This window comes from Pseudophryne corroboree, chromosome 10 (genome assembly GCF_028390025.1).
Source record: "Pseudophryne corroboree isolate aPseCor3 chromosome 10, aPseCor3.hap2, whole genome shotgun sequence".
Classification (NCBI taxonomy): domain Eukaryota; kingdom Metazoa; phylum Chordata; class Amphibia; order Anura; family Myobatrachidae; genus Pseudophryne; species Pseudophryne corroboree.
The window spans coordinates 24,276,141-24,297,553 of NC_086453.1; the positions used below are offsets into that span (position 1 = coordinate 24,276,141).

General features: G+C 50.0%; 1 protein-coding gene across 1 annotated transcript; it reads right to left on the reverse strand.

The window, feature by feature from the left end:
- Window positions 1-4,730: 4,730 nt before the first annotated feature.
- LOC134965851 (uncharacterized) lies at window positions 4,731-19,295 on the reverse strand. Its single transcript, XM_063942231.1, has 4 exons — window positions 15,968-19,295; window positions 14,521-14,589; window positions 14,230-14,445; window positions 4,731-5,511 (listed from the first exon to the last, which is right to left on the reverse strand). Exons 1-4 carry the CDS (start codon window positions 16,566-16,568, stop codon window positions 4,832-4,834), a joined length of 1,566 nt encoding a protein of 521 aa, XP_063798301.1. The 5' UTR covers window positions 16,569-19,295; the 3' UTR covers window positions 4,731-4,831.
- Between the last annotated feature and the right edge of the window lie 2,118 nt (window positions 19,296-21,413).

Consider the following 21,413-nt stretch of genomic DNA (forward strand, 5'->3'; position numbering starts at 1 on the left):
TTGTCAGTTTCTTTCTCAGAATCTATTTATATCTACAAGTATAAAGTTATTACATATGTCATCACGGCAGTCAGCATTCCAGTAAATTAGTGATAACCTCTCCCCAGAGGCCGGGAAACCTGCCAAGAGCTCCGGAATGTAACTAATGCTGACTGTGCTATAAAGCCAGACTGATAGCCAGAGAAATCTTTCACATGCTGCATTCAGGGGCAGTTGTATTAATCCTGGAGAAGTGATAAACCAGTGATAAGTGCAAGGTGATAACGCACCAGCCAATTGGCTCCAATATGTAAATTTGCAGTTAGGAGCTGATTGGCTGGTGAGTTATCACCTTACACTTATCACTGTTTTATCACTTTTTCAGGCTTAATACATCTGCCCCTTAGTTTGTAGAACACCATGACATCCAGATATAGCCACGCACAAGTTACCCTCAGAATAGCAGCACAGTGAATCACATGCGCTGCGACGAGCCACGGGTGCGCCAAGCTGCAACTAGATACGCCACCATTCATTCCTATGGCCGTGTGCGTGCATAAGCATACGCACGTAATAGTCACAAAAATGGGTAATTAGCCATAGATAGGAAAAGCATATGTGGCCCTGTGGTGAAATATTTGTTCTGATATATTATTGCACCACAAATGTGTATAAAATCTGTGCACTTATATGTAATTGGTGGCAAAGACCAGAATCTGCCGGATGGTCCTGGCTGCCAAAAACCAGCTAGGGCCAGGGCAGCAGACTGGGCACTTGGACACTGCTAAAAAAAAGTAACAGCGAAAGGAGACAGTTAAAGGGATGATCATCGTGTTCGCCATCGATGGTCACCAACTATGCTATGGGAAACCATCAATGGTTTCACTCATCGATGGTCATCCCTGTTATTTCAGTGTATGAACTGTGGGCCAATAACAGCCCAGGGGCGGGGCTTCACGTGGGTCAGGGGCGGAGCTATGCTCTGAGCCAGGACACCTTGCAAAAAAAATAAACATACAAATATTTGTTTATGCTAAAACATCAATGGAGGGAAACCATCCGGTTCTGTCCTATTGATGGAAAAAGCATGCGACATCGACCATAAACCATCGATGATTAGGAATCATCGGTGGTTGATGGCCATCCCTAGCCTGGGAGCGTTTGACAAGAAGCAACTGCTGCTGACCTGAGGCTGTGGTGCCAAGGCAGAGGACGGGCAGTGTCAGCTGACAGGAGCAACAGAAAGTGCTAGAACAGTGTCCCGGGTGGTATTGAACGTCAGAGGGCTCAGGCCAGGAGACAATGCAGAGGTACAGACAACCATCCAGACATAGGGGGGTATGCAATTAGCTCAGGTTTTTTGCCTAGGTGAAAAAACTGAGGTTCTTCATTATTTTTAGTGTGAATGGAGATTCACCTTATGCAATGGCAGGGATGGATTTTCGCATAGGCGAAAAATGTGGCAGGGGTGGAAAACACGTCAATCGGCGAATCCACTTGTTTTCTGTCGAAAAGGCGGACCATTTTCGCCGATTTTGAGGCATTTTCGCCAATGACTTTTCTCTTAATAAAAAAGGTGAATAAGGCCTTTGCAAAAATGCCTTCAAAACGTTCGAAAACGTCCCTAATTGAATACTCATGTGGGGCGAATTCATTAGCTCCGAATAAATCAAAACTAATTGCATAACCCCCATAGGCTAGCCTTATAGTGCATACAAAGTACTACGAGGAGCCTGTAATATTATCTATATCTTGGCTGTAAATGATAACACAGAGGTATACCACAATTGAGATATATGAGCATTCATTGGCATGCAGCCTGGAAATAACCACATCAAATCATCATATTGGACGCAGCTGGCTTATACACAGCTATATACACTATGGGGGTCATTCCGAGTTGATCACTAGCTGACGTTGTTCACAGCGCAGCGATCAGGCAAAAAAACTGCACTTCTGCGCATGCACCGCAATGCGCACGCGCGACGTACGAGTACAATGTCCATTGTGGTTTTGCACAGGTTCTAGCGACGTTTTCACTCACACTGTCGGCCGCAAGAAGATTGACAGGAAAGGGTCGTTTCTGGGTGTCAATGGACCGTTTTCACGGAGTGCTTAGAAAAACGCAGGCGTGCCAGGGAAAACGCAGGCGTGGCTGGGCGAACGCTGGGCGGGTGTGTGACGTCAAAAGCCAACCCTCCAACCTTAGATTCAATGCACAGGAAGAGTAAGTACAGAGCTGGTCTTGTTTTACACAAAAAGGTTTTGCAGGCGCTCTGCTGCACAGGCGATCGCACTTCTGCTAAGCGAAAATACACTCCCTGGTGTGCAGGGAAAATGCGTTTGCAGTGCTGCTAAAACTAGCTAGCGAGTGACCAACTCAGAATGACCCCCTATATACCAGTGGTTCCCAAACTTTTTTGAAACACGGCTCCCTAGAGCAGAGGTGGCCAAAAGGTAGATCGCAATCTACCGGTAGCTCGTGGAGCATCCGCCAGTAGATCGCGACAGACTTAACAGAGAATAACTATAAGGAGCTTGCCGCCACTGCTTCTCTTCACAATTCCCAGGGATGCAGTGTGCGGGTGCCCGGGTGACGTAATGACATCACCCGCAATGTGAGGAGCCTGGGCACTAGTTGGATCCAGTTTGATCATGCCGGCAGTGGCGACGACAGGAGAAGCAGCCAGCGGGAGGCCATGCCGCATGAAAGTGGAGCCGTGACTGCGGGGAGAGGAAGGACTGAAGCTAGGCAGCGTGACAACTTGTCAGGAAAATTATGCAAAGGGGGGTTTCTTCACAAGGGGAGGGACAATCTGCAAAGGGGCATCTGCACAGTGCGTGGTATCTTCACAAAGGGTTTTTTGTACACAAAAGGGGTTCTGCAAAGGGGGGAGGATCTGCACAGAAGGGATTATTGTACAGGGGGCTATTATGCAGGGGACTGGTAGGGGGTATCTGCAAAGTAGGAGATTTGCACGGAGGAGGGTATTGTACAGGGGGCTATTATGCAGGGGAGTGGAAGGTGGGTATCTGCACAAAGAGGGGATCTGCAAAGAGGGGGGTTATTTGATTTTGTCATTCTTAATGCTATTTTTAATGTGAGCGTTATTATTGGAGTTATTTGACACCGGTAGATCACCTGTAAGTAAGTAAACAAAAAGTAGATCCCAGGTCCCAAAAGTCCGGCCACCCCTGCCCTAGAGTATCAGAATTATTTTCACGGCACCCAGAGGCCAAATATTTCTTATTGAGAAATTTAGACAGAAATATTAAGTAAATTGTGTTTATATGTCATCCTTAGGTTCAATTGTGTAGCGAGGGACAGGATTAGACCCTGTTTGTCCATATGTTCTATGATTGGCAGCCACCAGCACTGGTTTTGCCTATTACATTGACCAGAAATAATTTGAATTGTTCCTGGACCACCAACCCAGGGCACCCCTGCAAGTGTCCTGAGGAACCCCAGGATGCCGCGGCACACAGTTTGAGAACCACTGCTATATACACATCTATGTACACAGCTATTCATCCCAGCGTTAACAATGTATCGTCCCTAAACCCAGGCTTGTAAAAAATAACTAAGCAGTAGTAAGAAATCCCCATCTCAGCTGTATGTCGCATCCACCCGGACTCTTGTGAGAGATAGTTGCGGTTCCATTTGGTTTTACGGAGAAAACACACACAAAAATGTAAAAATGCTGTGGCGACCTTTTTTGTACTAGCCGTTTTTCATGTCAACATTTTTGTGTGTCTACTTTTTATACCTCTTGACCTTTTCCAGTGTCTACCTTTTACCTGGTGACCTAATGACCCTGCTGACTTTTTGATCCAGTTTATCTTTGCCATGTCAACCATATTGGGTTGAACCATTGAACCATTACCCTAAGCAAGCCTTCCTACACACCAGGGCGACCCACAGTGCCCTCAGTACAGATATATGCACTGGAGATTTTGGTGAAGATTGGTGCTGCCCAGTGAGAACACATAGACTGGGGTATATTTACTAAGGTCCCGATTTTGACCGAGATGCCGTTTCTTCTTCAAAGTGTCATCTCAGGAATTTACTAAACTCAAATCACGGCAGTGATGAGGGCATTCGTATTTTTTTGGAAGTCCTCCTAAAAAAATACGAATGATTACACCATCTGTCAAACGCGGCTGATTAGATATAGAACACGGTCATTTACAAGCATTTGTATTTGTATTTTAGACCGTGAAAATGGTTTTGCGTTCGTAAACTTTTACTATTCGTACAAAAGTCCTAAAAAAAAAATAGACCTGCTTTTGAGAAGCGTGTTTACATGTGTTGTCAATTATTCATTACTTACACCTGACGTTTTTGACCTTTAAAAGGGGCCCCAACACATTTCTCAACACTCTCAATCAGAAATGGCTGCTACTGTGTGTCGTACTGCTGTATTGTTTGCTGGGGGATACCTGTCACTGCTCCATGATGCTACAATAAACCCAGGCCAGGAAAAACAACAGGGTCAGCAGGTTGTATATGTTCCGAGTAGGCTGGCCATGCCTTTATTTTATATTGGCCGTTTAAACTAAAACTAACTTGCTGATGACCATGTTAAACAGATGCTCAGACTGAAATGTTCTAACTTATTTCACTCTGTATGATCTAGTCAAACTGACCCTAGACCCTGAGACAGCACGTTCTCGCCCTGTCTCAATACTCATCTGGCCCTATACACTAATGTTTTTATTTTTGTTTGTTGCTAATTTAAGCAATACACATATTTTGGATTAACAATTTATTGTAAACAACAGACCAATGTAGTCATAACACATATGTGATAACTTGAAATGGCCACCATATTATGTACACTACATATTATTATTATTTTTTTTGGGTGCTGGGTGCAGAGGCTTGTGGTGGCTCGTGGGTGCGGCTTCGACTTGAACGTCGAACTGGTGATTGTACTGGGGTTTGGCTAGGGGTTGTTGTGCCTGAGCTTGAGGTCACATGGTGTTGGCCCATCACACTTAAATTTTGGCTCAAAATATTTAAACTTGCCGTAAGCTGTGTATATGCGGCAGTATTGTTGGCAATGATTCTAGACAGATTGTCATTTATAACTTGATTGTGCTGTATAATCTGGATCAGTGTTTGGTGTTGCCGCTGTTGCTCATCCATGATGCGCTGATGGTTCGCCTGCATTTGTGAGTTGTCTGCCCTCATCTGCTCCATAGTGTTTGCTATACGCCCCACCTGCACTATGAGTCTGGCTGAGTTGCGACTAACTTTTGGCAAATGATGGGGCAGACTAGACAGGTGTTGTATTTGGGTGGTGAGGCACGCGGAGTGGTGTGCCTGGTGTGATGCCCAACCTGACCAAAACTCTTGGTCCGTTTGCATTGTCCCTGGTGTTGAGCTCATTTGTTGAGTTTGTGAAGCTTGAGGTTGTTGTGGAATGTCCTGAGCCATGTTTGCCTGTGTTGGGTCGATGGGCTGCAGGTGGAGTGTAAATGTCTCCTGGGCACGGTCCTGCTGGCCATCGTCGCTCATGATGGCTGGGTCTGTATGGGGTTGAACACAGGCAATATTTAGTACATATGTCGCATTGGTCTTACAATACTTTTTCTGCAACATGCATTACTTCATAATATTAATGTAATGGTTAAATTGATTATTGCATAAACTTAACTATGTTGGTTACCTTTTAGTTAATTGATAAGGCTCAAAGCATATACTACTCATTTGTGTTTTTCTTGTGCAAATTGTAGGATTCAGAGTCATAATTACTGTATAGACTCAATGGACTCTTATAAATTAGAAGTAATACAATTTTTTTTGGATTCTGAAGGTTCCTTTGGACCAACACACAAAATTATAAAAATGTGTTCAACAATACAATCAGACATTGGTCATGGCAGTCAGTGGTGTTTTTTAAAATTTTACTAATATAGTGGTATAAAATGTACACATTAACAAGGTTTTTAAAGTTTTGAATGTGCCCTATGTTTAGAAGTGGTTTTTAGGCCCATGTTTTTTATTTTTTTAGTATTTTTCTTTTTTTGATGATTTTAGTTTTGTTGGTCAGAATTTTAAGACGGAATGTGTGGATATGGACATCCTCTAATTTTGCGAATAACAGCATACCATTACGCTAACAGCATCTGCTTGCAGTAGATTATTAAATCAAGTTTGAGTGGACATTTTTATTTTAGATTTTACAGTACTAACAGTGGTGCAGATGTATAAACCTGGAGAAGGCACAAGTAAGTAAGAAACCTGTGATATGTGCAAGGTGATAAAGGCACAAGGCAAGTGTGGCCGGAGAGCCCCAGCCACGATGGAAATGGCCGCCGCAGCACTGAAGGGGTTAACCCCTAGTGCCCGGCGCCATTTCAAAAGACAATGGGCGCTTGGCGCCAGATTTAAAAACATATTGTGGGCGCTAGGTGCCGTGTTTTATTAATGTTAAAAAAAATGTATTTTTAAATGTGCCGTGGTCCCGGACCTCTCCGGAGACCACGGCAGTGAGGACAGCCCCTGGTGCGCTCAGCAGTGTGTGCGCGCCGGGGGAGAGGGAGCCGCTGACCGCCGAAGTCCGGGAGCTCCGCTCCCGGCAGTGGTCAGAGTAGCCCCGGGCGCACTGGAGTGTGCGCGCCGGGGAGAAGGGAGAGCCACCGCTGGGGGACGGGAGCTCTGATCCCGGTGCCTCAGCCCGTTAGAGGTGGCCAGCCGCGGCAGCCGGGACGAACGTACCGGGCTGCTGGGCGGCAAGGGGGGTGCGCCGCAGCCCGGCTCCCCGCCGGACACTGCGGCGAGGCTACAAGTCAGCGCCGCTCATGGGGGACCGGGCTAGCCGGCTCCCTAGCGGCGTGGGTGAAATTAGGCTGCCGAGCAGGCTGATGAGCGCTGGGGTCAGGGAGCTACGCTCCCGGCACCTCAGCGCTGCAACAGAGCCAGAGTCACGGCGGCCGGGACAAGTGTCCCGGGCCGCCGGGCTTCAGTACAGGGGGGTGCGCCGCTGCGTGCGGCGAGGCCACAAAGGTAGTGCCACACTGGGGGGACAGGGAGAGCCAGCTCCCTGGACCCCAGTGACAGGCAGACAGACAGGCTGGAGGGTGAGGGAAGCCAGCCCATACCTCCAGCACTGAGAGAGCCCTAGCAGCCAGGCTGCAGGGCTAGGGGAGCCAGCACAGGCAGGGTCCTAGCAGCCAGGCTGCAGGACAAGGACACAGTATTCCACAAACCAGGCATTGTTTAAATGTAGAAAGTACAGTGTGCTGTAAGGCACTGCAGTGCCTAGGTATGTGGAGCCTGTGCAGGCTCAGAGTGTATTTAAATGTATAACATGTACAGTGTGATTTAAATGTAATGTATTTACTTGGTTGTGTGTCCCAGGAGGGGGGAATCCATAGCTGTGCAGGCTGATGGATTCTCCCAGACCTTTTCCCCAAAAACGGAATGCTTTCCCATCCAGCCTCACACTTCCAAGGGGCACAGGGAGAGAGAGAAGCAGCTCAGCTATGAAACAAGCTGAGTGGTTTCTTGGAGCTCCATGGAGATCACCCATAGTGGCCAAGAGACCTGGACCGGGGAGCCAGGCTGCCCAGCTCTGGAGCCCAAATTCAGGCTGCAGGCAGTGAGATGGGTCCCGGGCAGGTTTCTGGAAGTCAGATTTAGGAGGGAAAACTTCCCCCAGCCAGACTGAACGGCACCGGGGAGTATCCTGATTCTCCAAGATGGGAGAGTCAAAGGAGACCGACCACTCCCCACTGTCCATAGGGGACAATGTTAGCTGTGCATGAGACCAAGGCATGCACAGCTCATGGGTAAACATTGATTGGTTGTGCACCACAGGGCGGGCTTACCCCCTGTGGTAAGGGGTCTTGGAGAGGGATAAAAGGAGGGCAGTTGGCCCATAGGAGGGTGTATTGTAACATCTTATTCTGCTAAAAACATCTGATTGTATGCTGTTGCCCCTAACAATAGGGAGGAGCCTTTTTAAAGGTTATTGAGCAATAAACATCTTTGCCTCAAGAAGACTGCTTCATCTTGTGACCAACAGGGTTAGGCCAAACCTAGCCCCATCCTCCGGCTGTCCAGGGAAGCACCTAGCGTCTCCAAGCTACGCCTTCCGCCAGCTACCGGTAGAGGCCTAGCAAGTGGCTAGTGGGGATTCGTCAGCACCACACAGCTGTGGTAAGGCAGTGCATCGGCACATACAGAGCAGAACCGTGGTTCCAAACGCCACGGCAGGTTAGGAGTTTGGTGGTGGCAGCGAGAACCCGCCCACAGCGCAGTGGGTGGAGTCAGTAACAGGCAGTTACTGACGGTAAGCAGGAATCCCCTATGTGGTCAGGCCTCGTGCGGCTTGACCTTCCATTCTGTGCGCAGTCAACGGGACACGAAAGCAGCAAGTGCTTTCGTACGGTACCGTCCTGTCACAGAAATTGGTGGCATAGTGGTGGGATATTCCCAGGCGGCTTTTCATCACCCGATTGGAGAAGCCGAGTTACTCAGGAGAGGAATAACTGCAGCGCAGAAGAACGCACAAGATGGCAGAATTCAGCGGAATGTCCAAGGAGGATCTGGAGATCGTATGCCAGGGGAAGGGTGTGGATATCCCTTTCAACGCGTCCAGAGGCGTCATGAAGGTGGCACTCAGGAGCGTGGAGGAGTCTCATCGGGTGGAGGTGGAAAGCACTGACGGCGTCAGCATCGCAGAGGACGGTCCACCAGTGGATCTTCGTAAGGAACCGGTGAGAACCACAAGCCCCGCCCTCTCTCACAGCAGCCATGTTTCCCAGCAATCCCTAGCAGGGCCAGGATCCCAACGTCCCAGGGGGGGCGACCCGGATACCCTAGCAGATCGGCTAGCGGAATTGGGGGAAAGGGGAGTAAGAGCGCTTGATCATCATCCAGATGTGGCGTGATGAGCAGGCACCACAGGCCGTGGTACCCCGGGAGCCGTTGTCAGCTGTTGTACACAGATCAGGACGTATTCAGTTTGCCAAGTTTGCAGACAGTGATGGGAACATTGATGGACATTTGCAAGTTTTTGAAAGGACTTGTAAACTACACGATCTACCCAAGTCAGAGTGGGTGAGACACCTTGTGCCCACTCTGCATGGAGAGGCCTTGGAGGCCTATCGAGGAGTGGCCACGGAGGACTGTGGGAACTACGACAAAGTCGCGAAGGCCCTCCTCCAGCGATTCTTCATCACTCCAGAGTCTTACAGGAAGAAGTTCAGAGACTTGCCCAAGAATCCTAGCAGCACCCATGAGCAGTTCGCCACCCAGCTGCGGCAGTACGTGGTGAAGTGGGTGAAGGATTCGGAAGCCACTACATGGGACACACTGATCGACCTGATCTGCTGGGAGCAGTTCTACCGCCGGTGTGCCCAAGAAGTGAAGGAGTGGGTGCTAGATCGGGAGCCACCCAGCTTAAAGATGGCTGCCCAGTTAGCAGACAAGTATGTGGCAATTCGGCCACAGGGGCAGAAGCGCCCAGCCAGCAGCCAGCTCCAAAAGACTGCACCACCAAGGGGACCCCCCTCTTCAGCTCATCACCCCCAAAGACAAGCATCTTCCAACCCGGGTGCTCTTGGCCAGCAACCGCACCGCAGCGTCCCTGCAACTGATCAGAGATCATCGGTGCCACGACTGGAGAAGAAGTGCTACGGCTGTGGGAAAATCGGACATCTGAGGATGAACTGTCCTGCATCCCAAGCACCCCAGACTCGTGCCCCAAATCCGAGTGCTGGAGCCCGGATCGCTTGTTTGTCGAGAGGAGATGAGCCTACAGAGACTGTTCCCCCTCCAGTCAGTCCGATGGAGTGTGGCGAGAGACAGGTGCACTCTGCGGAGAGAGTCACCTGCATGGCCAAACAGCCCCTACACAACATGTGGAGGCACCTGCTGCCAGTCCACGTGGGACCCCTGCAGGGGGAAGGCCTAAGAGACTCTGGGGCCTCAATCACTGTGGTGAGCCCCCACCTTATAGATCCTGCTGCAGTATTGCAGGGTCGCACTGCCACGGTCACCCTGGCAGAAGGAACAGAGAAAGCGGTTCCCATGGCAAGAGTCTACCTGGACTGGGGAGCTGGACCAGAGTTGCGAGAAGTTGCCGTCATGGATGGTATCCCAACTGATGTGGTCCTAGGAAATGATCTGGGTGGTGGGATCGTCACTCCCCGGAGTCAAGTTCCAAACCCACCGTTGACATCTGCTGCTCCAGCACAGCCCAGCCCAGAGGAAAAGACTACAGCTGCTAGACAACTGCCAGCACAGCCAACCACAGCATCAACCAGCCCAGAGGAAAATATTACAGCGGCTAGATCGGTACATCGACCCTGCATGCCTTTTGCCTCTGGTATGCCTACGTCCCCTAGCAACGCAGAGGATGTCGGTTCCAGCTCGTTTGATCCTGTGGGGGTGCCCAATGATGCTCCTGACCCAAGTGGTTTGCCAACTCCGGCGGTGAGTATGAGAAACCACACTGACTTTTCCATGACTGACCCCTACCAGACTGTCCCTAGTAGTCCCCACCTAGATCCCCCTGTAGAGTGTCCCAACTTAGGAGAGATTGAGGGCCACCGGCAGGAGTTTAGGGAGGTTCAACTCTCTGACCCATCCCCGAAAGGCATGAGGCGCCACTCTGGCAGCGGCCTTGACAGGGTTGGGGTGGGGAGTTTGACCTGGCGGGAAGGGTTACGGTACAGGGTAGCCAGGAAAGTGGGAGGGGATAGACCAGATAGGGAATGTGTACAACTGGTCCCCCCAGGGAACGTTCCTGCGCAACCGGTGTCGGTTGCCAGCGAAAACCCCTTGGACAATAACCCAGAGACAGACCATACCCTGAAGTGCCTGTCACAGAGCTTACCCTGGTCTGGAATGTAGGATGACACCCAGACCAACTGTAAGGCTGGTGCCATGCGTTGGCAGCCGGGGCACTCCAGCGGTTGTGTTGTCTCTGGGCCTCTGCCCATAGGAGAACCCTTGCAGCAAGTTGCTGTGGACATAGCAGGTCCCTTGCCTGTGCACAGTAGATCGGGGAAGACACGCAACCTCCCTGTAGTGGATGCCACACAGGATCCAGAGGCTGGTGGTCTGGCCGCCATCACTGTGGCACAGGTAGCGGACGAGGAGGGAAGAGTAGGCCTAGGTAACAGGGTAGGTTTCCCGAATCATAGGTCGACGGAGGAGGATTGGAGGGCAGGTCTGACAGTTCGGGCAGACAGTTGCCAGATAGGTATGACGGAGGTGCAGTGCCTGGGGCACCATGTGGGAGGAGACAGGGGTAGGCCCAACCCAGAGGGGGTGGAGGCAACCAGAGGCTGTCCCCGACCCACATCACCCAGACCGATACTGACCTTAGAACCTGTAAGGCCCTACGGACATGTTGTCATTGACTTTAGTCCTGTAGTGAACCCCTTGACAGAGATGGCTAGGAAGGGCATTCCCAAGTCAGTGGACTTTGCACCCGCTTGCGAGTTGGCATTCCAGTCATTGAAGAGGCTCGGGTACCGCTCCAGTGCTGATGGCGCACATTCTTGACCAGGACTGTGTGTTACGAACTATTGCGCCACTGCACGGACTGGGAGCAGTACCGAGCCAGAAAGAGCCATATGGGCAGGAGCACCCTGTGGCCTGGTTGAGCAGTATACTGCTATTGTGGGAGGTGGGGTATGCCACAGTTGGGACACCGTGGGTGGCACTTGTTTGTAACCGGCCCCCCACCGTGGTGACTTACCACCTACCGGTTAGGTGGCTGCAACCTACCTTGGGGGAATTGGACAGACTTTTGTGGTGGAGCCTTGAACTTGGACTTCAGGTGAACTATTTGAACATTGTGCACCCACGAAGAGAGGCCCACTACACTATGGATGAACTGTCTAGGCCAGAGCCTACACCCCCCAGGTAGCGTCCCCTTCACCCCAACGGACTGCGGGACCAGGACCCAAATCGTTGGGACATGGGTCCCTGGTTGACCCGCTTGAATGGGGGGGGAGGAGTGTGGCCGGAGAGCCCCAGCCACGAGGGAAATGGCCGCCGCACCCCAAGTGCCCGGCGCCATTTCAAAAGACAATGGGCGCTTGGCGCCAGATTTAAAAACATATTGTGGGCGCTAGACGCCGTGTTTTATTAATGTTAAAAAAAATATTTTTAAATGTGCCGTGGTCCCGGACCTCTCCGGAGACCACGGCAGTGAGGACAGCCCCCGGCGCGCTCAGCAGTGTGTGCGCGCCGGGGGAGAGGGAGCCGCTGACCGCCGGAGTCCGGGAGCTCCGCTCCCGGCAGCAGTCAGTGTAGCCCCGGGCACACTGGAGTGTGCGCGCCGGGGAGAAGGGAGAGCCGGCGCCTCAGCCCGTCGGAGGTGGCCAGCCGCGGCAGCCGGGACGAACGTCCCGGGCTGCTGGGCGGCAAGGGGGGTGCACCGCAGCCCGGCTCCCTGCCGGACGCTGCGGCGAGGCTACAAGTCAGCGCCGCTCATGGGGGATCGGGCTAGCCGGCTCCCTAGCGGCGTGGGTGAAATTAGGCTGCCGAGCAGGCTGATGAGCGCTGGGGTCAGGGAGCTACGCTCCCGGCACCTCAGCGCTGCAACAGAGCCAGAGTCACGGCGGCCGGGACAAGTGTCCCGGGCCGCCGGGCTTCAGTACAGGGGGGTGCGCCGCTGCGTGCGGCGAGGCCACAAAGGTAGTGCCACACTGGGGGGGCAGGGAGAGCCAGCTCCCTGGACCCCAGTGACAGGCAGACAGGCAGGCTGGAGGGTGGGGGAAGCCAGCCCATACCTCCAGCACTGAGAGAGCCCTAGCAGCCAGGCTGCAGGGCTAGGGGAGCCAGCACAGACAGGGTCCTAGCAGCCAGGCTGCAGGACAAGGACACAGTATTCCACAAACCAGACATTGTTTAAATGTAGAAAGTACAGTGTGTTGTAAGGCACTGCAGTGCCTAGGTATGTGGAGCCTGTGCAGGCTCAGAGTGTATTTAAATGTATAACATGTACAGTGCGATTTAAATGTAATGTATTTAAAGGTCAATTGCACTTACTTGGTTGTGTGTCCCAGGAGGGGGGAATCCATAGCTGTGCAGGCTGATGGATTCTCCCAGACCTTTTCCCCAAAAACGGAATGCTTTCCCATCCAGCCTCACACTTCCAAGGGGCACAGGGAGAGAGAGAAGCAGCTCAGCTACGAAACAAGCTGAGTGGTTTCTTGGAGCTCCATGGAGATCACCCGTAGTGGCCAAGAGACCTGGACCGGGGAGCCAGGCTGCCCAGCTCTGGAGCCAAATCCAGGCTGCAGGCAGTGAGATGGGTCCCGGGCAGGTTTCTGGAAGTCAGATTTAGGAGGGAAAACTTCTCCCAGCCAGACTAAACGGCACCGGGGAGTATCCTGATTCTCCAAGATGGGAGAGTCAAAGGAGACCGACCACTCCCCACTGTCCATAGGGGACAATGTTAGCTGTGCATGAGACCAAGGCATGCACAGCTCATGGGTAAACATTGATTGGTTGTGCACCACAGGGCGGGCTTACCCCCTGTGGTAAGGGGTCTTGGAGAGGGATAAAAGGAGGGCAGTTGGCCCATAGGAGGGTGTATTGTAACATCTTATTCTGCTGAAAACATCTGATTGTATTCTGTTGCCCCTAGCAATAGGGAGGAGCCTTTTAAAAGGTTATTGAGCAATAAACATCTTTGCCTCAAGAAGACTGCTTCATCTTGTGACCAACAGGGTTAGGCCAAACCTAGCCCCGTCCTCCGGCTGTCCAGGGAAGCACCTAGCGTCTCCAAGCTCCGCCTTCCGCCAGCTACCGGTAGAGGCCTAGCAAGTGGCTAGTGGGGATTCGTCAGCACCACACAGCTGTGGTAAGGCAGTGCGTCGGCACATACAGAGCAGAACCGTGGTTCCAAACGCCACGGCAGGTTAGGAGTTTGGTGGTGGCAGCGAGAACCTGCCCACAGCGCAGTGGGTGGAGTCAGTAACAGGCGGTTACTGACGGTAAGCGGGAATCCCCTATGTGGTCAGGCCTCGTGCGGCTTGACCTTCCATTCTGTGCGCAGTCAACGGGACGCAAAAGCGGCGAGTGCTTTCGTACGGTACCGTCCTGTCACAGCAAGCATCTCCAAAATGTGCCTTCACATTTACAATAATTTTTGTACTGCTGCCTTTAGCATCTTGCACATAACAGTGTTTTTTCACTTCCTTATGCCTTCACCTGGTTATTTAATCAACTACACTGATTTTAAACTAAAAAATTTAATTAAAAAAAATATTACTCACCAGACAACTGTGGGGATTGCGGCTCATCACTTTGGGGGCTTGCCAAAAGTGCCAGTGGTGGCACTGCAGCCACTGCAGAGATGCGCCTTCGGGGGGGTGATGCTGGTGCAGTAGCAGGAGCAGAAGCCTGAACACGGGGCCTCTTGGATGGCCTTGTAGCCACAGTAACGCTGCCCTGTGATGGGCGCCTTAGTGGCCGCGGAACAGACGAAGAGCCTGTGTGATAGTATCCTCATTAGATTTCTTATGTAAAATGTGTTTGCAGAATATGTGGTTACAGTAAATTCTTACCAGCATTCCCACCATCATCAGCTCTAGGCAGGGTTGGCTGTGGCCTGGATGTGCTGCTTCTCTGGCGTACTGTAGAAAGAAGAAGCATGTCGATATGAACATACTCTTTGGTTGTTAAGTGTTTTTTTAGTTTTAATTTTGGTTTAAAACATATGTGTTAGCTGCTGTGACTTAAAGTAAGCGATGCTTAGCCTTGCATGCATGACTACATTGGCTGTGTATACTTTCATTGTATAAAATTTTTATTTTAAAAATTAAAAAAAAAAGAAGATAATAATGAGCAATATTATACTACTTAAAACACATACGTCGTAACTTTACCAAGACACAATGGCCCTCATTCCGAGTCGTTCGCTCGTTCTTTTTCATCGCATCGCAATGAAAATCCGCTTAGTACGCATGCGCAATGTTCGCACTGCGACTGCGCCAAGTTATTTTGCAAAGAAGAAAGTATTTTTACTCACGGCTTTTTCTTCGCTCCGGCGATCGTAGTGTGATTGACAGGAAATGGGTGTTACTGGGCGGAAACACGGCGTTTTAGGGGCGTGTGGCAGAAAACGCTACCGTTTCCGGAAAAAACGCAGGAGTGGCCGGAGAAACGGGGGAGTGTCTGGGCGAACGCTGGGTGTGTTTGTGACGTCAAACCAGGAACGACAAGCACTGAACTGATCGCACAGGCAGAGTAAGGTTGAAATTACTCAGAAACTGCAAAGTAGTTTGTAATCGCAATATTGCGAATACATCGGTCGCAATTTTAAGAAGCTAAGATACACTCCCAGTAGGCGTAGGCTTAGCGTGTGCAACTCTGCTAAATTCGCCTTGCGACCGATCAACTCGGAATGAGGGCCAATATTGCATGCTATTTTTAGTTTAAAAAACACAAAAAAAAAAAAATCCCCAAATATCTGCCCTAAAAAATAAAAACAAAAACCTACTAATGCATGCAAAAACACAACATCAAAACCAATAAAAAGCATCAACAACACCCAAAAAACATATATCCAGGCCAAATGAAATTTTTTGAAAAAAAAACATAAAACACATTCATCACACTTCATTAATAAGCTCTAAATAACATTTACTTTGTAAAGCAGACAGCAGAAAATTACCAACACAATAAAAAACATTCACAATACATAATGCCTAAATAAACATAAATAACACACACAATACACCATCCCGGCACAACCTGTGTCTCTCCAGATGTAGTGCAACTACACATCCCAGCATGCCCACCAAAACATTTGACATTCACTAAGTACAAAAATGTGGTAAGGCATGATGGGACTTGTAGTTTGCCAACAGCTGGAGAACCACAGGGTGGCCTGGCCTGCACTACATCACCAACCCACTTGGGGGGCAACACACAAAAAAAAAAAAAAATTTACACACAACTAAGGACAAAGCACAGATGTTACAAATAAAGTCATAAATATTATAAACTCACCATCCGACCTTGGGCGGTCCGAATCACGGACATGAAGGGTAGAAACCACCTCTGTTGGAATCAATGAACGCATTGGCTCCTCCCAATCTTTATAAGACGCTCGGAAGGGGTGTCCACCCCAGGTTTGACGGGCAGATTTTGCCTCCTTAGCCATCTTGGCCTTCACACGGCGCTTGATGTCATAGAAGCGTTTCCTACAGGTGTCCTCGGTTCGCCTCACCACACCCTCACTGTTCACAGCAGCAACAACCTTCCCCCACAGGACAGTCTTCCTGCGGGTCGACACCTTAGCTGCATCAGACCCAAACAACTGGCGATGATGCCTCATCAGCTCCCGCACCAGAGCCATGTTTTCTGAGTAGCTAAACTTAACATTGCGGCCCGTCTTTGTAGTGGTGCGTGGCTGCGGAGCCACAACACCATCACTATCACTATCACTTGAATACGCAGCCGCAACCTCCCCCTCCTCCTCACTAACCTCCTCCCTCTCACTCACCTCCTCCACCTCACTCACCTCCTCCCTCTCACTCACCTCCTCCACCTCACTCACCTCCTCCCTCTCACTCACCTCCTCCACCACACTCACCTCTGACTGTGACATAATCAGAACAAACCACAAAAAACACAGAGAAAAAAAAACAAATAACACACTCCTCCACTACCACTACACACCACACACACACACACACACACACACACACACACACACACACACACACACACACACACACACACACACACAAGCTCTCACTCACAAACAGTGACTATAGACGTAACTAAAAAACAAAAGACAAAAAAATAGACAGACTTTTAAATAACTCCACAACAAGTATGACAAGACTACTTACACACACAGTACAGCACTCAACAATCACAAAACTCCGCCTCAAAACCTCCACAAACTCCACAAAACTCACCAACTCCAAAAACACCTTCCTCTCTCCTCACCACTAGCTAAACCCACGAGGTGCGGCCGGTTTGGGGCATTTTTATACTAATGTGCACAGACACTCCTCCACCACGAATCCAACCAATCACGGACGAGTGACAAAAACGAAACTTGGGAAAAAAACGCGCCATTGAACGGCCAAACACTGCCGTAACAGAAATGTGACGCATTCGTAAAAAATCACAGAACACGGCCGACAAACCTCAAAATCGGCCGCATTATACCTTACAAAAACCACGAATGACATTGACATCGGAAAACACAAAAAATACAAATACGACAGCTTAGTAAATGAGGCGTAACAAATTCAAAAAGTTGCACAAATACACTTTCGATGTCATTCGTGATGATTCTCACACCAAATCGCTACTAATACGAATCTTAGTAAATTTACCCCACTGTGTGTATAAAATCCTGTGACCAATACAGATATGACTTTACCTCATTAGTTCTAGATAAAACCTTAGATGCACATGCAGAATTAACCTCAATTAATGGTTAAATATCTATAGTACAGTGCCTCTACCCAAGATTTAACAGCACCCTAGTCCTGCTTGATGAAAACCTAGTGTATATATAGGGTTAATATAAGACATAAGCAGTGGCGTTTCTAGGGCCAGGTGAGCCATGTGATTGCATGGGGCGCTGCGGCCGTGGCAAGTGCATGTTACAGTATTCCATCTGGAATACTATTGAAAATGTCCCGCCCAAAATGACCTCATAGAAGACAGTTATTAAGGATGCTAGAGGAGGAGGCAGCCATTATGAGAATGTCATTTTAATTATTTTGAACTGGTGGCAGGTGCGAACAGTGGTCTCCACCGGGACTGCAGAGACTGGCGGCGGTGGAGGGTATCCCCTGACAATGAGCAGAACCCCTTGACAAAGAGCAGGTACTGTGGCATACTGAATTACAGTAGGGGCATAATATGGTGACAGGGGCATAACTGTGAGTGCTTAATATGGTGACAGGAGCATTAAGGTGTGGGACATAGTATGGTGTCGGAGGCATTACTGTAGGGTAATAATATGGTGACGGGCATAACTGTGGGTGTTTAATATGGTGACAGGGGCATTACGGTGTGGGGCATAATAGAGTGTCAGGGGCAGTACTGTGGTGGCTTAATATGGTGCAAGGGGCATTACTGTGTGGGACAGAATATGGTGTAAGGGACACTACATTTGTGAAAATTAGCCTTTTCCTGTAAGGACATACCCATTGCAGCAAAGCCACACCCATTACAGCGAGGCCATGCCCCTTTTTGGCGTGTGCAAATGTTAATATTTAAATGTATATGGAGGGGGCGCATTTTTTTGTGTTTGCATTGGGAAACAAATTGTCTGGAAATGGTCCTGGATATTTTATTATTATTATTATAATTATCCTTTATTTATATGGCGCCACAAGGGTTCCGCAGCGCCCAATTACAGAGTACATAAACAAATAATCAAACAGGAAAACAGCAACTTACAGTTGACGACAATATTGGAAAAGTACAGGGTAAATAAACATAGCTACATCAGCAGATGACACTGGAATAAGTATCAGGTGGCAGAAGACTGCTGGATTTGGTGCAGCTGAAGATTATTAAAGTAAGAAAGGATAAGCACATGAGGGAAGAGGGCCCTGCTCGTGAGAGCTTACATTCTAAAGGGGAGGGGTAGACAGACAGGGGTGACACAGTTGGGGTACATAGAGAGCGTAGAACAGAGGTTTAGGATGAGATTTGGCTGGGTTTGGTGAAGAAGTGGGTCTTGAGAGCCGTTTGAAGTTTTGTAGAGAGGTGGAGAGTCTGAGGAGGAGAGGTAGGGAATTCCAGAGAAGTGGTGCAGCACATGAAAAATCTTGGAGGTAGGAGTGGGAGGAAGTAATCCGTAGGCAGGAGAGTCGGCTAGCATTAGCAGAGCGAAGAGGACGGGTGGGAGTGTAAAGCGAGATAAGATCAGAGATGTAGATGGGAGAGGAGTTGGTGAGGGCTTTGTAAGGAAGTGTGAGAAGCTTGAAATGGATTCTGAAAGGGAAGGGGAACCAGTGAAGGTCTAGGAAGAGAGGAGAGGTGGACGTAGTGCGTTTGGTGAGGAAGATGAGCCGGGCAGCAGCATTGAGGATAGATTGGAGTGGAGAGAGGTAATTGTCAGGAATGCCAGTCAGGAGGAGATTACAGTAGTCCAGTCTGGAGATGACCAGTTAGTGGATAAGAGTCCCCATTTCACATCGCACAAATAACCCGGTACCGACACGGCATATTGCGATGTGAAAGCACACTGGCCGATTTAGCGGGTCGCCTGACCCGGTAAATCGACCCGGTAAAAAAGAAGGGTTTTACCCGGGTTGATTACCGGGTCAGGTGCGGTGTGAATGGGAGCCGCGTCGATGCAACACGGCTCCCATTCACAGCATAGGGAGAGGCGGCGCTGGAGATGAGCTCATCCCCCGGCGCCACCTCCACCCCCGCCCCTGCTGCTCCCTCCGCTGCTATGGCAACCGACCCGGTTTATTGCCGGGTCGGAAAGCCAGCAGCGGAGCGCAAATGCCGGATCCCACCCGGTAAGTACACGTTTGTCTTACCGGGTAGGATCCGGCATTTGCAGTCTGAATGCAGCATTAGTAGCATCCTGGGTCAGAAAGGGTCTGATCCTGGAAATATTTTTTAGATGAAAACGGCAGGTTTGTGAGATGTGCTGAATGTGTGTTTGAAGGAGAGGGAGGAGTCAAGGATTACTCCAAGACAGCGTACTTGGGGGGTAGAGGAGATAGTAGTGCCATCAATAGATAGTGAGATTGTAGGAGGTAAGGTTATGCGGGAGGGAGGGAAGATGATCAGCTCGGTCTTAGACATGTTAAGTTTAAGAAAGCGCTGGGACATCCAGAAAGAGATAGCAGAGAGACAGTTGGACATACGAGTGAGGAGAGCAGGGGAGAGGTCTGGAGAGGAAAGATAGAATTGAGTGTCATCAGCATAGAGATGATATTGGAAACCAAAAGAACTAATGAGCTTACCTAGTGAGGACGTATACAGTGGCGTAACTACTGCCCCCGCAGCCCTCGCGGTGGCGCGGGGGCATAGGGGCTGCGGGGGCGCCACTGATTTACAGCAGACTGACATGCGGACGAGGGGGGGAATATCTGGCACTGGGGGCCTATATGGCACTGGGGGCATATATGGCACTGGGGGCATATATGGCACGGGGGGGATATCTGGCACTGGGGGGAATATCTGGCACTGCGGGGAATATCGGGCACTGGGGGCATACGTGGCACTGGGGGGGAATATCTGGCACTAGGGGCATATGTGGCACTGGGGGCATATCTGGCACTAGGGAGGAATATCTGGCACTGGGGGCATATGTGGCACTGGGGGGGAATATCCGGCACTGGGGGCATATCTGGCACTGGGGGTATATCTGGCACTGGGGGGGAATATATGGCACTGGGGGGGAATATATGGCACTGGGGGGGAATATATGGCACTGGGGGCATATCTGGCACTGGGGGCATATGTGGCACTGGGGGGGAATATCTGGCACTGGGGGCATATGTGGCACTGGGGGCATATGTGGCACTGGGGGTGGTATATGTGTACCTGGCACATGGGGGGGCTATATTTGGCACTGGGGCATGTGAGTACCTGGCACCGTGGGGGAATATCTGGCACTGGGGACATATGTGGCACTGGGAGCACAGCCCTAGCAACAAGGACTACCTCCTAGCAACGAGCATGACACCCAGTGCATGAAACACCTGGCAACGAGCATGACACCCAGTGCATGAAACACCTGGCAACGAGCATGACACCCAGTGCATGAAACCCCTGGCAACGAGCATGACACCCTGAGCATGAAAACCCCTGGCACCGTGCATGGAACCAAGAGCATGAAACCCCTGGCAACGAGCATGACACCCAGTGCATGAAACCCCTGGCAACGAGCAGGTAATTGAAAAGTAATTAGAAGCCTTACTGTAGGACTTAATGTGTAATGGGCATTACGGTGTGTGGCATAATGTATCACGGACATTGCGGTGTGTGTCATAATGTGTCACAGGCATTACGGTGTATGGTATACTATATCGCGGGCATTGTGATATGTGGTATAATGTCTCAGGGTCATTGCAGTGTGTGGCATAATGTATCACGGACAATGCGGTGTGTGTCATAATGTGTCAGGCATTACGGTGTGTGGTATACTATATCACGGGCATTGTGGTATGTGGTATAATGTCTCAGGGTCATTGCAGTGTGGCATAATACATAACGGGCATTGCGGTGTGTGGCATAGGGTATAATGGGCAGGGCATTGCGGTATGTGTCACAGGTATTACGGTGTATGGTATACTATATAACGGGCATTGTGGTATAATGTCTCAAGGTCATTGCAGTGTGTGGCATAATGTGTCACGGACATTGCGGTGTGTGTCATAATGTGTCACAGACATTTTATGTGCTATAATGTATCAGGGGCATTGCAGTGTGTAGCATAATGTATAACGGGCATTGC

Excerpts from the sequence above, each read along its gene's own strand:
- LOC134965851 (XM_063942231.1), bottom strand. The coding sequence starts at position 16,568 with ATGTCACAGTCAGAGGTGAGTGTGGTGGAGGAGGTGAGTGAGAGGGAG. Across the intron at positions 14,590-15,967 it reads GGACCGCCCAAGGTCGGATG|TACGCCAGAGAAGCAGCACA; the intron begins GTGAGTTTATAA and ends TTCTTTCTACAG. Across the intron at positions 14,446-14,520 it reads TGATGATGGTGGGAATGCTG|GCTCTTCGTCTGTTCCGCGG; the intron begins GTAAGAATTTAC and ends ACTATCACACAG.